At 39.8% G+C, this 15,000-nt stretch overlaps 1 protein-coding gene across 2 annotated transcripts in view; it reads left to right on the top strand.

The window, feature by feature from the left end:
* Positions 1 to 92: 92 nt before the first annotated feature.
* LOC122266395 (uncharacterized) overlaps positions 93 to 15,000 on the top strand; it is a 15,325-nt gene continuing 417 nt past the window's right edge. Inside the window, exons 1-10 of one of the 2 annotated variants that reach the window (XM_043036124.2) lie at positions 93 to 236; positions 3,317 to 3,467; positions 3,668 to 3,737; positions 4,063 to 4,172; positions 7,833 to 8,210; positions 8,511 to 8,706; positions 8,857 to 8,965; positions 10,100 to 10,355; positions 10,993 to 11,112; positions 11,436 to 15,000. The exon at positions 11,436 to 15,000 is cut by the window's right edge and continues 417 nt beyond it. In XM_043036124.2, coding sequence (XP_042892058.1) covers positions 202 to 236; positions 3,317 to 3,467; positions 3,668 to 3,737; positions 4,063 to 4,172; positions 7,833 to 8,210; positions 8,511 to 8,706; positions 8,857 to 8,965; positions 10,100 to 10,355; positions 10,993 to 11,112; positions 11,436 to 12,701 — 2,691 coding nt within the window. In that variant the 5' untranslated portion in view covers positions 93 to 201 and the 3' untranslated portion in view covers positions 12,702 to 15,000. Of the gene's footprint in view, positions 237 to 3,316; positions 3,468 to 3,667; positions 3,738 to 4,062; positions 4,173 to 7,832; positions 8,211 to 8,510; positions 8,707 to 8,856; positions 8,966 to 10,096; positions 10,356 to 10,992; positions 11,113 to 11,435 lie in introns of both variants that reach the window. The other variant, XM_043036123.2, reaches the window with a different exon arrangement.

Genomic DNA, 15,000 nt, shown 5'->3' with positions numbered 1-15,000 from the left:
GTCTTAAAGTACTTATTTAATAAAATCTAAATTTGCTAAGACGCACAAATAAGCCAAGTCACTAATCCGTAAAGAAATTTATACAAGGAAACAGAAGGCCTTTACACTCATGGTCTCTCCCTAGCGATGATTATGGAGATGTTGGGAAGTTGACTCTGCTCCCTCGCTTTATTTTTTTCGAATTTACAACTGAATGGATGAATGGATTACAAAGTTTATCCCGGAAGGTCCCGAACGTAAGTCGTTTTCGTCTTTTTAAGCCATAGAAGACAGAAGGAAGCCGGAGACACGGCGGAGAAAGAGGGGAAAATAGTGGAAGTAAGAGAGTGTCAAGACGAAGAATTTTCCTTTAAAAATGTGTATTATGACTTTTTTTTAAAACCAAGCTTTAACGTGAAGGGTTTCGCCAGAGTGTCATCAAGTCCAGAATTACACAATTGCCAGTCCAAGTGTGCAAATAGACCTACAATCGCCTCAAAAGGATGAGAGTATTCCCAGCTACGGTGCTTATCGTCACTGTTATTTATTTCTCTCTCTCTATCCATTTATCGTTTTTTCCCTCTCATTCTCATTCGCAAGGATAATAAGGCCCTTGTGTATATCCAAAAACTTAGAAATTCGAGTATTTTTGAGTGGATGGACGTGGTTTCATGATGATATAGCAATGAAAAGTAATATTTAATGGTTTTGAGGATAAATATGTGAATTTACCATGTGATATTTTAGTGCACCTATGTACTTATTAATTTACTGCAGCCAGAAGGAAGACTGTTTATTATTAAATGCTTTTTACAGCAATTGATTTTTTCAGTAAATCTTACCAAGGGAATAAGTCTCCACAGAATTTGAAAGAAATGGTGGACAGTTCTTACGAAATAGCATTTGGGTCGTCCTTCATTTTTATCCTTTTCCTTTATTTCTGTGACTTTGATAGGTCACAGGCATTAAAACAAAAGACGGCATATGTCCAGAAGCCACTAGGAGTGTCTTGCAGTCATCAGACTAAGGTCTATCCAAATCTTCCTGAAACTTATCCTGAGCTGTGTTGCAAGGCACCTGATGATGTCGAGGGACAACATTGGCAGTAAATTGCCCTGGTGCTTGCGAGGTCTGCATGGGGGTGTGTTGGCCTTTTCCAGAGCGCCAGTGTTCCTGAGGCAGAGGCCCGTGGTCAGTGTGTGGGTTTCTAATAATTTGCCATGTCTCCAAAGACCCAGGAATGAAAAGAGAAATATGTAATCTAAAGTCTATTGTATTGTTTTTTTCTTTTTGCACTCCTTGGTTCATTTTTATGTTGTTGTTATAGTCTGTATAAATTCAAGTCCTGACATAATAAAGTTTCCAGTACAGTACTTATTTGTGCCATATGGAATTAATTTTATAATTTTCTATATTTCATAACCTGAATATAGTATTCTGTTTTTCTATAATTTGTGAATCCTAAAGAAATTCAACCAATCATAATCTTAAAAGTTAAGTATAAGTCTCAGATGAATATAGTGGATTATTGAATATGGTAAAAAGTTTCCAGATAATTATATTGATTATGGAGAGAGAGTGAAGCTAAGAAGAGTAGAAGGCTGTACTCGGAATATATAGTGCCCATGACAGGGCTGTCATAGGGAAGTATGTATTAGTGTAAAAAGGAATATAACACAATTGTAAATGAACCAGTTTCAGTAGGCTGTGTTATGATAAATGTTTAATTGATAATATGATTATCATATTAAATAAGGGTACTTTGACTGGAGAAACAATGAATATTTGACACTTGAAATATATATAAGTTAAACATCATTATGTAATGTAAAATAGAATGAAAACTTGTTCCATTAACCCTTTCCCGATGGGGCATGCGGTACACGAAAACCCCTATGCCGGGCCATTACAATATTGTATTGGAAACGTCACACTGGCATGACACCCCGGCATTGGGAATTTAGCTGTGTCACACGAATGTGACGCACCGTCGTCATAGGGTTAACCCATTGCATATGGGTGTCAATGCATACATGACGCGACATCGGGATCTGTTAACAGTTGAAGCGCACACATAGTCATAAAGTATTATGGATATAACAGCGCTAGCTCTAGAGCTGCAGGGTTCCAAAATCAGCCTAAACTCGCATTTTAGGATGTATTTATGGAAAAGTATTATTTGGGCTAGTCTGCGCTACCCTCTAATTTTTAGCCGGTGCTGCTAGTGTCGTAGACCGCCCACCTTGACGACCAGTTAAGTTGTAAGGTGCCATGTCGGCATTGGGTTAATCCTTCCATGACAGGCATTTTCTTGAGCTTGCCTCACTATCGTACTGCATTTTTCCTTTTGCTGGAATAACAAGCTATTTATTCCTTCATTTATGATGACTTATTTTACCTAATGCTAATAATCATTACTTTGCTAACCTTCATATATAGACCTATATTTCATGAGATAGATCTAGAAAATAATGGAAAACACAGACATTTTACAATACTCATCCCAGGCTGAACATCACTAGGTGTTTCCTCTTTCTGGATTGCAGTGATTCCAGCTTGTCACACTAATCACACAGTAGCAATATAATATCATACTGCATAACCTACTTACTAAATACTCAACATTACATCTCAAATCTTTCTCTTTTTCTCTCTTTTTCTCTCTGTTTTCTCTCTCTCTCTCTCTCTCTCTCTCTCTCTCTCTCTCTCTCTCTCTCTCTCTCTCTCTCTCTCTCTCTCTCTCTCTCTCTCTCTCTCTCTCTCTCTCTCTCTCTCTCTCTCTTCTCTCTCTCTCTCTCTCTCTCTCTCTCTCTCTCTCTCTCTCTCTCTCTCTCTCCTCTCTCTCTCTCTCTCTCTCTCTCTCTCTCTTCTCTCTCTCTTTCTCTCTCTCTTTCTCTCTCTCTCTCTCTCTCTCTCTCTCTCTCTCTCTCTCTCTCTCTCCTCTCTCTCTCTCTCTCTCTCTCTCTCTCTCTCTTTCTTCTCTCTCTCTCTTTTCTCTCTCTCTCTTCTCTCTCTCTCCTCTCTCTCTCTCTCTCTCTCTCTCTCTCTCTCTCTCTCTCTCTCTCTCTCTCTCTCTCTCTCTCTCTCTCTCTCTCTCTCTCTCTCTCTCTCTCTCTATTTCTCTCTCTCTCTCTCTCTCTCTCTCTCTCTCTCTCTCTCTCTCTCTCTCTCTCTCTCTATTATAAAACACAAATTGGGTTTATTTTTTATTTATTTTCCTATTATCTGGTATTATTTGAAATATCATTTATTAGATTATCATTATTACTGATCTTGTTAAATTATTATCTGTCTATCATTTTGTCATTTCTTCAGTATTTTATTATTGTTTTTTCAGAATGTACGGGGGGGAGGTGCAGAAGACGTTCAAGATATTTTGCGGAAATCTGGCAGGGGCAACGACGAAAGAAGACCTGCACTACCTCTTTTCTCAATATGGGCCTGTCATTGAGGCGGTCGTGGTGATTGGCAAGGACTTCGGATTTGTGGTGGGTGCCGTGGGTTTTTTTTTTGTTGCTTTTTTTCCCTCCTCCTTTAATTTATCTTGTCTTATTTATCTCCATAGTCTTCAGCCCCACAATTTCATATACAGTTGTTAGAGTTTGTACACTTGCTCCAGTTTTGTTTTTGTAAACGTTTGACGATAATTTTGTAATGACAATCCCTTTCCCCTCTCCCTTCCCCTTAGCATATGGCATATGAAGAGGATGGATGGAAAGCAATATGCGAACTGCGCGGTTACTATCTTCATGGCAGAGGTATGGTTGTAGATTACTTTTATATTATTTATTCATTATCTTGTCTGTCTATTTCCATGTGTGATTCCTATTTGACGCTCTGTCTGTGTGTGTGTGTGTGTGTGTGCGTGCGTGCGTGGTTGTGTGTGCGTGCGCTTGTGTATATGTGTGTGTGTGTGTGTGTGTGTGTGTGTGTGTGTGTGTGTGTGTGTGTGTGTGTGTGTGTGTGTGTGTGTGTGTGTGTGTGTGTGTGTGCGTGTGCGCGCGCTTTGAATTTAATATTGTTTATTACATTTCCTCTTTGCATTTTACATCTGTTGTACTTTTTTTTTTTTTTTTTTTCCAGCCATGGCAGTGGAGGCCTCAATCAATACCAAGAAAGCTGCTCCACTGCACAAACAGAATATTATAGGCAAAGGAATGAGCTCTTTAGATGATTTTAATGAATTCACTGTGGTAAGTCCCTGCTTGTCCTTCTTGGGAGGGGTTGGGGTGAATGTAAGTGTTAAGTAGCCATTAGTCAATAGCCATCATTTCCACTGGCACAACACTTTTTTTTTTTATGACGGGCATATGAGGGCAGTTCCATGCCATTGGGCAGAGTTAACTGTAGACCTCTACATGGGAATGTAATGCAATGACTTGCAAAAGGAAAAATTTCTTGGCATAGGCAAAATTACTGGACATCTTACTCTTTTGTCATATTAATCCATTGTGGACAGGTATCATGACTTGATACACAAATTTTGGGCATGAGGATGTGGGTACGTGATGATGGTTACCAGGGCATATTTGGCAAAGAGGGATTGTTGTGTTTCTTAATGTACTATTAACCCATTCATGCCGGGGCAGTTCCGGCTTTACGCGGTCGCAATACCGGGGTTCTCGAACGCATAAGCCTAACGCCTCGAGATTCTCGGGCGCACAAGCCGCAAGCCTCGGTTGCCCGCTCACTCTACCCGAGCGCGCGGCTTCCCCTCATAGCGCGTCCAGGGCGTCTGACGCGAAAACCACAATACGTGCTATCACGTCAACCGGCGTGAATGGGTTAATAATAACTCTATAAAGTGAATGATGATGATGGTGATTGCAATTATTATTACTCTAAGTGAGGTAATATTTACCAAAATAGGTTTAGTTTAAAACCACTCTCTACTAGCACCAGCATGAAAGGAAGCCCTGAGTGGTACCCATCCAGGGTCTCTCTACCAAGTGCTCTTCAGAGAGAGATGACACACAGCCAGATGCCAACCTCCTGCTGTAAAGGAGGTGACCCAGACCATGTCTAGTGTCCTAGTGTCTACAATGTACTACTGTGCTAGTGTGCCTGCCTTGTGCTTTGGCATTCGCAGTTGTATTCACAGCTCCCATATCTTCATGTTATTTTCATTGTGGATGGTTCTTTAAATCTAATGATTTTGTGACTTAAGATATTGAATGGTAGAAATCCCAGTCATTTATGCAAGACAATGATGTCATATTGGCAATGCAGTAATTACTTTAGTTCTAGTTGCTTAATCATCAGACATAGATTTTTTTTAAGTTACAGACCTGTGTATCCAAAATTAACTCATTCATGCCAGGGCAATTCCGGCTTTGAATGGTCACAATGCTGGGGTTTTCGAACACATAGACGTAACGCCTTGGGATTCTCGGGCGCACTAGCTGCAAGCCTGGGCTGTCTGCTCTCTCACCCGGAGCACCGGCCTTGGCCAAATATGTCATTGCCGGCGTCTGGCGCAAAAACTATGAAACGTGTCAGCATGTCTTCCATACAAATGGGTTAAGGAACTGCCTTAGGTCTGAAAAGACAGCATAGAACATTATACCTTGAATGCACACACTTACGATATTTGCTGTCATAATGGGAATTGTGTCTAAGGTCAAATTTATACATTTGTGTACACAAGAACAAGAGAATTACTTTGACTCAAATATTTTGCTTGTTTTCCTTTTATATATTAAATACACAAACTAGATTAAAGCTCATATAACAAAAATATTGAAGTATTTTAAAAAGAATATTGAAATTTTGTTTATTAAAAATAAAACTCTGGTTTGTTTAAACCATGCATACACTAATTGCCAGTAGTTTTGGTAAGAATATTGTCATGGCAAATAATCTTGATTATTTTTTATTTATTTATTTATTTATTTTACCCATTCACACTTGGGCTTTTATTTATGTAATGCTACTCCCACCAGCTAGATTACAAGTGCACACACTAATTGAGATCTCTCTTAGTGCGCTAAAATTCTCAGAGCACTTTTCACCATCCCAATTCAGTTGGGTGATAATAGTTTTTTGTATTTGTTTACAATATTTTCATAAGTGAAAAAATGTACCTATACAAATGGAACTCTTATGAGTATATACATACATAAAAATGTATGTTTTGAGTGAGAGATCATGGCATGATAGGACACGTCATCCAGCAGGAGGGAAATATTGCCACGACATGAAATCATGTCACCTGCCACCAATGGGTTAAGCATTAGTTTTTTTATATTTATTGAAATCAGTGAATTTAATTATACAACCCAGATTGTACTTCTGCTTATTCATTCATTTATATGTTGGTACTTCAATTGTTATACATAGGTATATTTAGTAATGCTTAACCTTAAGAAAAAAGTTTAACACTCCTACCAATATGTTCAGAGTTTGCTGCTTTATGTGTTACTCTACCCGCTGTTTTTAATGCATGTGTGCAGATTATATCCCTAGGGATGAAACACCCATTAGAGATTATATTTTAGTCCAGCTGAGTCATACTACATCCAAGTCCTTTGTGATATAGGACCACCATTTCATGAAGGTAGAACAATACTTTCTTGTTCCACTTCATGGACTAGCGAAACGGTGTCGTTTCAAGCTTCCTACGGGGGGGTCATTCAGGTAAAAACTGTGCAATTACTGTATATTGGCTTATAGCTCTGTCTGCACATACAAAAGAGCGAACTTAATGGTAGATCTAATTACCAGTTGAGAGGGACAGCAGCAGCAGTGGAAGAGAGAGGCTTCGTATGGTATGGCATCTCCAGGGATAAGAGCAAACACTATATACCTGGATTGTGACCCCTTTTTCTACATATCAGTTTATCATATCACATAGTTTTCTTGCATCCCTCAGGCAAACCTCTCTCTCTCTCTCTCTCTCTCTCTCTCTCTCTCTCTCTCTCTCTCTCTCTCTCTCTCTCTCTCTCTCTCTCTCTCTCTCTCTCTCTCTCATTTTCTCTCTCTCACTTTCACTCTTACTCACTCTCACTATAACTCTCTTTCAATCACTTTCTCTCTTTCTTTCTCTCTCTTTCTCTCACTCTCTCTAGGTTAGGTTAGGTTAGGCTAGGCAAGGCATGTAAACGTCAAGTGGTGGGATGCCCAACAAAAAGCCATGGCATCCTGTTCATATCACCCAGCATGATGACCAGCCAACAGATGAAGTGAACATCATGTTGTCAGTCAAGAAGGGGTTAACCCGTTAACGACGGATGACAAGATAACACGTCTAGTGGTTTTTGGGCTACACGACGGGGACGCGTTACTTTGTCTAGCCCGGGGCGCGGGAGGAGCCAGCGCGGCCGAGAATCCCGACGCGTTAGGCTTATGCGTTCAAGAGTCCCGGAATTTTGGTCTATTTAAGCCGGATTGGCCCTGTCGGGAACGGGTTAAGAGATGGAAATCATAAACTGAATTCATTGGGAGAAATGTTGGAAAATGTACAAAAGGGAATGAATAATTAATTCTTAACCTTTTCACAATGGGATTTATATTTGCTTAATGCCATTCCTGACAGTGATATGACCAATGTGTGTAGGACGATTCCACAAAGGTTGAGGTTATACTGAACCTCTTAGAGTGATTTTCACATGCCCAGTGGTGACAAGGAGTTTTTTTTATATGTGTATATATGCAAATAGTAGCTCCAATATGTACATAGAAAGATAACTATGTACGATGAGGAAAGTCTATAACGTCATAGGATGTCATCCACTGTGTGGGAAATATTCTGATGATGTGACATCACATCATCCTGCATGAATGGGTTAAAATTGTTGTATATGGTTCATTATCTATAAGTATATGAAACACATAAGACTTCTCTATTATTTCAGTCCAAACCTCGAGGCCAGGACCACCGTGATGCTCATTCAGAGAGCTACCCCCCTTTTCGAAAAACGGAATCCTCCTCCACCCACTCTGCTCCCCCAGGCTTGTTCTCGTATCCCCCACCGGCACCCAGCTCCAGCTCTTCCTCCACCTGCTCTGCCTCCACCTCCACCACTGCCTCCTCCTCCTCTTCCTCCTCTTCCATCAACCAGCCCTCTCCCCTGGGGTCAGCCTCTTCCTCGCGCTCACAGGTCTCACCCATGTCCGATCTCTCTACGGGGAAGACGCTCAATGCCATCAAGGAGAGAGAACCCCTCACCAAAGTCCAACCTGTTGACGCCAACTCCAACCCCATTCACGAAGCCAATAATGAAGTCGCCGATGTAAGATTTTGTCTATTTCATAGTCTTATTCTCTTTCCATTATTATTAGATCTACTCTTCCTCTTCCTTATCTTTTCTTTCTTTTCATCTTTGTCTCCTATTCCTTATCTTGTTTTGACATAACATTTCTTGCCATAAATTTCCTCTTTCTTACTCTGTTTTTAGCCTTTCTTTTTGTGGTGTGTATATCTTGAATTCTGCACAGATGTATGGTATATTTGCATCACATTATAAGTATGTCACTAATCACACCAAGCAGTTCTAACGAAAAACATATAATGATAAAAATATTTTCTCCAGCGTCGTTTACAGAAAAAACCTGCCTTGTGCGAGACCTGTGGCTCCGTGTTTGATGAGTGGCAGCACAAACCCAAGATTCTCAGCTGCGGCCATACATTTTGCCTTGACTGCCTCATCTGCCTGGCGCGAGACACAGAAGTCAAGTGTCCTGCCGGTTGTTCGTACACAACTGCTCTCACCGAGGCCGGTATTTCGGGTGAGTTTTTTGTGAGAGGGCATTAGTAATATGTATCTATATAGGTTTTTTATATTTTTTTAATGTGTTGTATAAAGAAAGGGATTACAAAAGAATTAATAAATTAATTACAATTAAAAAAAAATAACTAGATTTTACCCTTTTCCCCAGGGTTAACGACAAATTACACTGTGCCGATCAAAAAATATCCCGGTGCAAACATACCCTCCCCTTTGCCTGTTATGCCACCAGGGTATGGTCATCAGAATGGAGCACAAAGGTATTTAAATGGGTCCTTTTTTTTCCTTTTCTTATAAAATATAAGGTACCTCACTTCATTGTTGGAAGGGATGTGCGAGAATAGAAGATGAAAATGGTAACAGGAACAAGTTAGAAATAAGTCCTTACCTGTGGTTTGTAAAACTAGTTAGTCTTTATCTAGTAACCAGGTCAAATGGGGATTATTTGATATGATAACGGTCTTTTTTTCTAATAGTATTGAATTTTACTTGGAATTCTGTGTCAGAAAAGAAACTAAAGTAGATTTGCCACAGTGTTGTGGCTTCTTGAATAACTATCTTTGGTATAAGGGAGAATGGTTAATCCCTTCTCTACGGCAATAGAAGACGCTTCCTACGCCGCATCCGAGCTGCCGGCGCGCGCTAAATTTTAAACGTCGCTATTGAATATGACAAGTTTTAAGCCAAAACCTCAACATAATCATCATGTATTATATATCAAAATATGCATAATTAACCTCTTCCCCCATATGCATTTGACAAGTTATTTACATGGGTTGGGAGAAAGATGTAAAGAGTGACCTTGGTTGGAGGCCTCACTCAGATGACAAAAGAAAACGGTTGAAGTAGTATGGTAAACTAATCATAATAAGTTTTATATTTTTACATAATGTTCCATAAATGAATAATAAAATGATTGCTAGCAGGGCGCATCGGTACCTCCCCTGGTATAAGCCAATCGCATTCTTATGTAATAATAATGAAAGTCATGTAATCCATCGTATCACATACGACCTCTATTCTGAAAGTTCTCGTACAGTATCCGGAAGAAAGAAAACTTAATTCCAACAGAACTCAGCCATGACGCAGTATGTGCTTCCACGGGTTTGTAAGGAGTGCTGCGAGGACGCAGTATATGCATCCTCGTAGTGAAGGGGTTAAGGACTTGTATACGAGACAGGCAGTGCTCTGTAGAAGGCTTATAGAGATGAATTTCTTAGAAATCCAAGCAAAACAAATTGAGAATTTATAATTTTTTAGGTTAAAACTCAAATTCTGACTACTGCCTTTATTCCTGCATGCTTACCTCATGCCAGTCACACCATTCGGAAGAGAATGCACCTAAAACCCAGTCAGTCACATCATACTTTGACCTCAACTTCCCCATGCAGCAGGGCAGGCAGCAGCCCCATACCGATGGTGTGTTGCACCTGTCCCAAAATCCCGGCTGTGGACATGTGCAACAGCCAGGGACACCAGCTGATTCCAGAGGACCAGGCACGGGACATCCTACGGGGACAGCTGCAGGGCAACCTGGACGTGGCCCTCAAGCAGCTGCGGCACACAATGGCCATGAGAGCAGCCATGAAGGAGCGGCTTGAGCGCACTGTGCTCAGTGTGGAAAAGTTTGTGGAGGAACTCAGGGGAAAGGTGGGCTTCCCTTTGTGTTTTAAATTGTTTATGTCTATTTCTATTTCTATTATATTTCTTACTCTCACCCTCCCTATCCCTCTCTCTCTCTCTCTCTCTCTCTCTCTCTCTCTCTCTCTCTCTCTCTCTCTCTCTCTCTCTCTCTCTCTCTCTCTCTCTCTCTCTTCTCACTCTTTCTTTTTTTTCTCTCTCTCTGTCTGTTCTCTCTCTCTCTATGTCTCTTCTCTCTCTTCTCTCTCTCTCTCTCTTTCTCTCTTCTCTCTTTTCTCCTCTCTCTTCTCTCTTCTCTCACTCTCTCTCTCTCTCTCTCTCCCTCTTCTCTCGTCTCTCGTCTCTCGTCTCTCGTCTCCTCTCTTCTTTCATCTCTCTCTCTCTCTCTCTCTCTCTCTCTCTCTCTCTCTCTCTCTCTCTCTCTCTCTCTCTCTCTCTCTCTCTCTCTCTCTCTCTCTCTCTCTCTCTCTCTCTCTCTCTTTCTCTCTCTCTCTCTCTCTCTCTCTCTCTCTCTCTCTTTCACTCTCTCTGTTTTTCTCTCTCACACATTATCTCCCTTTCTTTGTCTTTGAGAAGGTCATTGTCCCTTTAATATATACCCAAGGCCAAGAGTGATGACATTAGCATTCCCATTCTGTCCTTGCAGGTTGAAGGAGAGGAGCTTGAGGAAGCAGTATTACAGGAACACCTCACCAATCTGACTATGGTCAGTGAGACGCTGTCCGAAAATAATTCAATCGCGCATTTAATTGATTCCCTCCAAATAGTAAGTTTTGTTATTTTTTTTATTTTCCAAGTGTGTTATGGATTTTTTTCTCATTATATGATAATACATGTATAGATTTATTACTTAACACTGTACACCATGTCAGTAAGCAATCTAAACAATTTATATGAAATAAGCTAAAAATAGTCTCTTATAGTCAATTTTTTTACTCTTGTAATGAACAAATGGGTTAATGCTAAAAGGTTTGTTTTGTTGAAAGCAATCCCACCCTAAAGGAACTATGTTGGATATAGTCAGTAGATAGGATGTTTTTATAATTTTGAAATTATATAAACTATATGTACATACTTCTTCTATTTCAGGTTCATTCTTATACTTCAATAATCTCCAATCAGTTCAGTCATTGTGCTGCTGTAACAGCAATCAACCACGCAACCGAAGCAATCGTCATAAAACTGAAGCAGTCTGCACTAGATTCCTTGCTATCTAACATAGGCTTTAGAAATGAAGAACCCTTTGTCATGACCTCCTCCCTGGAAGAGCACGCCATGTACGGGAATAATGCGAACGTGCTGCTACTCTACATGCTGTCTGACCTCTTGTCTTCTCGGATGTTGCAGCTGAATTCTGTTAGTCCCATGAGCCCCCTCAGCCCCAACCACCCGCCCCCTCTAACCTCTTCCAACTCGTTGCAGTCCCCCTTAGCCACGGCTGTCACCTCTGCTCCCATCCTCCAGGACAGCCTAGGCCTAACTCACGCAAAAGTCGGAGAAATGAAGACCCACGAAATGGGTGGGATGAACATTGAGCACATATTGCAGATGACAGAGGCAATTGAGACAGGATCGCTCTTAAACACGAGCGACGGAATGTCCCCTATGTCCGTTGGTGCCTCAGCTGTGGGTTCCAGTGCAGTACCTTCTGCCCTTTCGTTAGGGCTGTCCAATCTCTCCCTCCTGGTATCAGAAAGCACGGAAAATGGGAAGGATGATGCAGAATCTTTAACAGACAAGAAGGAGGTCTCATCTTCCTATGTCGATGCTGCCAAAAAGCCAGCTAAGCCCACTCCACAAGCTGAGAATTCCTCCAAGTTATCAGTTGCCAATGCTTTACCCCCCATGACAAAGCCAAGCAAATTCCCACACTGCTGGATGGTGCTGTCCATCAATGGGGTTAGGGCCGGACGCATCATCTTTGAGTTGCGGCCCGACAAGGCCCCCAGAATGTGCGACAACTTCATAGCACTGTGCACAGGCAAGAACGGCTATGGCTACAAGGGTACGCACTTCTTCAGGAGCGGGGAGGGATTCCTGGCAGGCGGTGATGTGGAGAATGACGATGGCAGTGGTGGTTATTCAGCCTTTGACAAGAAGACCTTTGAAGCTGACCTATGCCCCCTTAAGGATGAGGTGGGCATGGTGCGCTTCAAGGGCATTGGCACCACAGATGCCGGCCGTGGCATGATTGGCTCGCAATTCATGATCTGGTGCGGCGAGCGAGAGTTCAAGAAGTTCGCTTACAGCCTGGTCTTTGGCAAGGTCGTGGACGGGCTGGACGTGGCCAAGAAGGCTGCTGCCATCAACGTCCACCGTGTATCCGTCAAGGTGGAAGATTGTGGTGCAGCCTAGCAAGCAGACAGACTAAAAATCTAAATGCTTTCAGTTCCCTGTGTTTTCCGTCATCGGTAAATTGTTTTTTCTCAGTCACCATTCAACCCAACGGGGAAAAAAAAAAAAAAAAAATACAGGTTCAAAAGACACAAAGCTTATAGTTTCCTCCAAATGTGCCTTACGATGTGCCTTTTTATTTTTGTGGCATTACATGTTTCCAATTTCCCTTTTCCAAATACAAAATGCGTATAGACGATTTCAAAGGAGGAATAATTGCCAGTAATTGGAAAACATGTTCACTTGTTACAGATATAACAGGTGCATTCGGAAGGTAGATATATTTTGCATATTCTATAGAACCAATGAAAAAAAGGAGGAAAAAATTCATCGTTTTTATTTTTAAAAATCAAAATAATGGGCAAAGCCAGAATATCTGAAGAGTATACTAAAATTACACTAAGCAGTACTTTTACGATAATTTTATATTGTTATTAATAGTGGCAGTAGCAATATTGGTATACTGTGTTGTTAATATTATTGGTATTGTTATTAATGATGTTATCAATATTGATAATATTATTATTATCAGTATCATTATTGTCATCATTACTCTTTTTGTTATTGAAAGTGCTCATACTACTACTACTATGATTATAATCATTCATGTTATTATATTTATTATTATTTTTATTTTTATTGTTATTATCATTATTATTGTTATTGTGTTGATTATTATTACGACAATTATTATTGTTATTATGTCAGTTATAATCATTATTATTGTCACTATGAAAATTGTTATTGATGTCAGTGTTATTATATTATTATTTTTAATATTTTTATGATTATCATGATTAATGATATTACAGTTACGTTTATTCATTACTATTTTTATTATTATTATATATTTATCATTCAAAACAGTTATTATAATATTCATTATCATTGATATTATATTATTTTACTGTTATTATTGATTGTTATCATTATCATCATCATTACTACAGTAATAATGATGATGGTAATACATGATTTTTTCTTTATTTTATTGATTTTCCTTCTTTTTTTTCCATCGATAAAAAAAAGCATTTCAGTCGCGTTGTATTCTATGGGAACGTGAACGTATATGTGTTGAATGGATTACAAATCGTCATCTTAATTTCATGCTCAAGTTTTCGTGATTGTTAATTCACCCTGATCAGTAGGATGGTAAGTGCTTCTTCATTCAACGAGTCAGTCAGTATTTCGGCACCGGAGCCAGCGCCTCCCGGCTTTCGGGAGGAGGCGGGTCGGGTCGGGTCGTCTTTGTGGTCCAAGCAGTTGTATAGGGAAAGGGGAATTTTCATTGTTCTTTTGTGTGGGTGTGGGTGTGCGCATTTTAAGAAAATCAGTTCAATCGTCTTTTATTTTTTTCATTACTTATTTGATTATTGTGATTTATTTGCAAATTATGATATCGATACAATTGTGAATATCTGATGGATAATTTTGTTTGAGTTTACAAGGGGTCAGTGAGGTGTACACAATTTCCAGACAGTCAGACAGACCCTCAAAATAGAAAGGAAGTTGAATATATAATAACGTAAAGCAGAGCCGTCATCTCCTCCTGGATGTTGGAGATTTTGACACATGTACAAAGTTAGGAGTTATGTTGATATCATGGACCACTTTTGTGATTTTTGTTATTATTTTGTCGTTTTGCTTTATTTGTTATGATTATTAGTTTCATTATCATCCTCACTCATCCTATTATTTCCAAACTTAAAATATGATCAATGACATGTGTTCTAGGTGCCTCTCAGAGCATAACAAGGGGAATTTACTTTGTTCATGATACTGACTTATTTTTAACTTTTTGTTTTTATTATTGTTGGCTTTTTTTTTTCTTTTTTTTTCAATATTCCTCATATTCTTTGTGTACACAAAAAACAAGTATGTGAAAGTGTTAGTTTAAGGGTGGAATGGTTTATGCTTAATGACACTAAACCTATCCCACATACGTCCAATTACCTCTATAGATTCTATGAGTGTGAATAGTGTTTGTGATCTGGATGTAGCCAATATATATAGCGAGAAAAAAAGGGGATAGTTACTGCCTTGGAAAGGGCAATATTACCATGTATTTTGGTACTTGTTATGAAGAGGCAATAATCTGCTCAAAGGCTTTGTTTATCTCTCAGAGCACATAATCGTCGTTTACGAGGAACACAAATTTAGTCCAATTGGTAAATTAGTATCAATGAATTCACTAATGAGGGGCCAACTTCAGAAGTATGTTTTCATGTGTTGCCAGTGTCTTTGGTGAAAACAGCAAACT

The sequence above is a fragment of the Penaeus japonicus genome, unplaced genomic scaffold (genome assembly GCF_977035675.1).
Source record: "Penaeus japonicus unplaced genomic scaffold, GWHDUDI00000001_assembly GWHDUDI00000006, whole genome shotgun sequence".
NCBI lineage: Eukaryota > Metazoa > Arthropoda > Malacostraca > Decapoda > Penaeidae > Penaeus > Penaeus japonicus.
The sequence above is the reverse complement of the archived record's forward strand: the minus strand, read 5'-3'. Positions and strand labels throughout refer to the sequence as shown.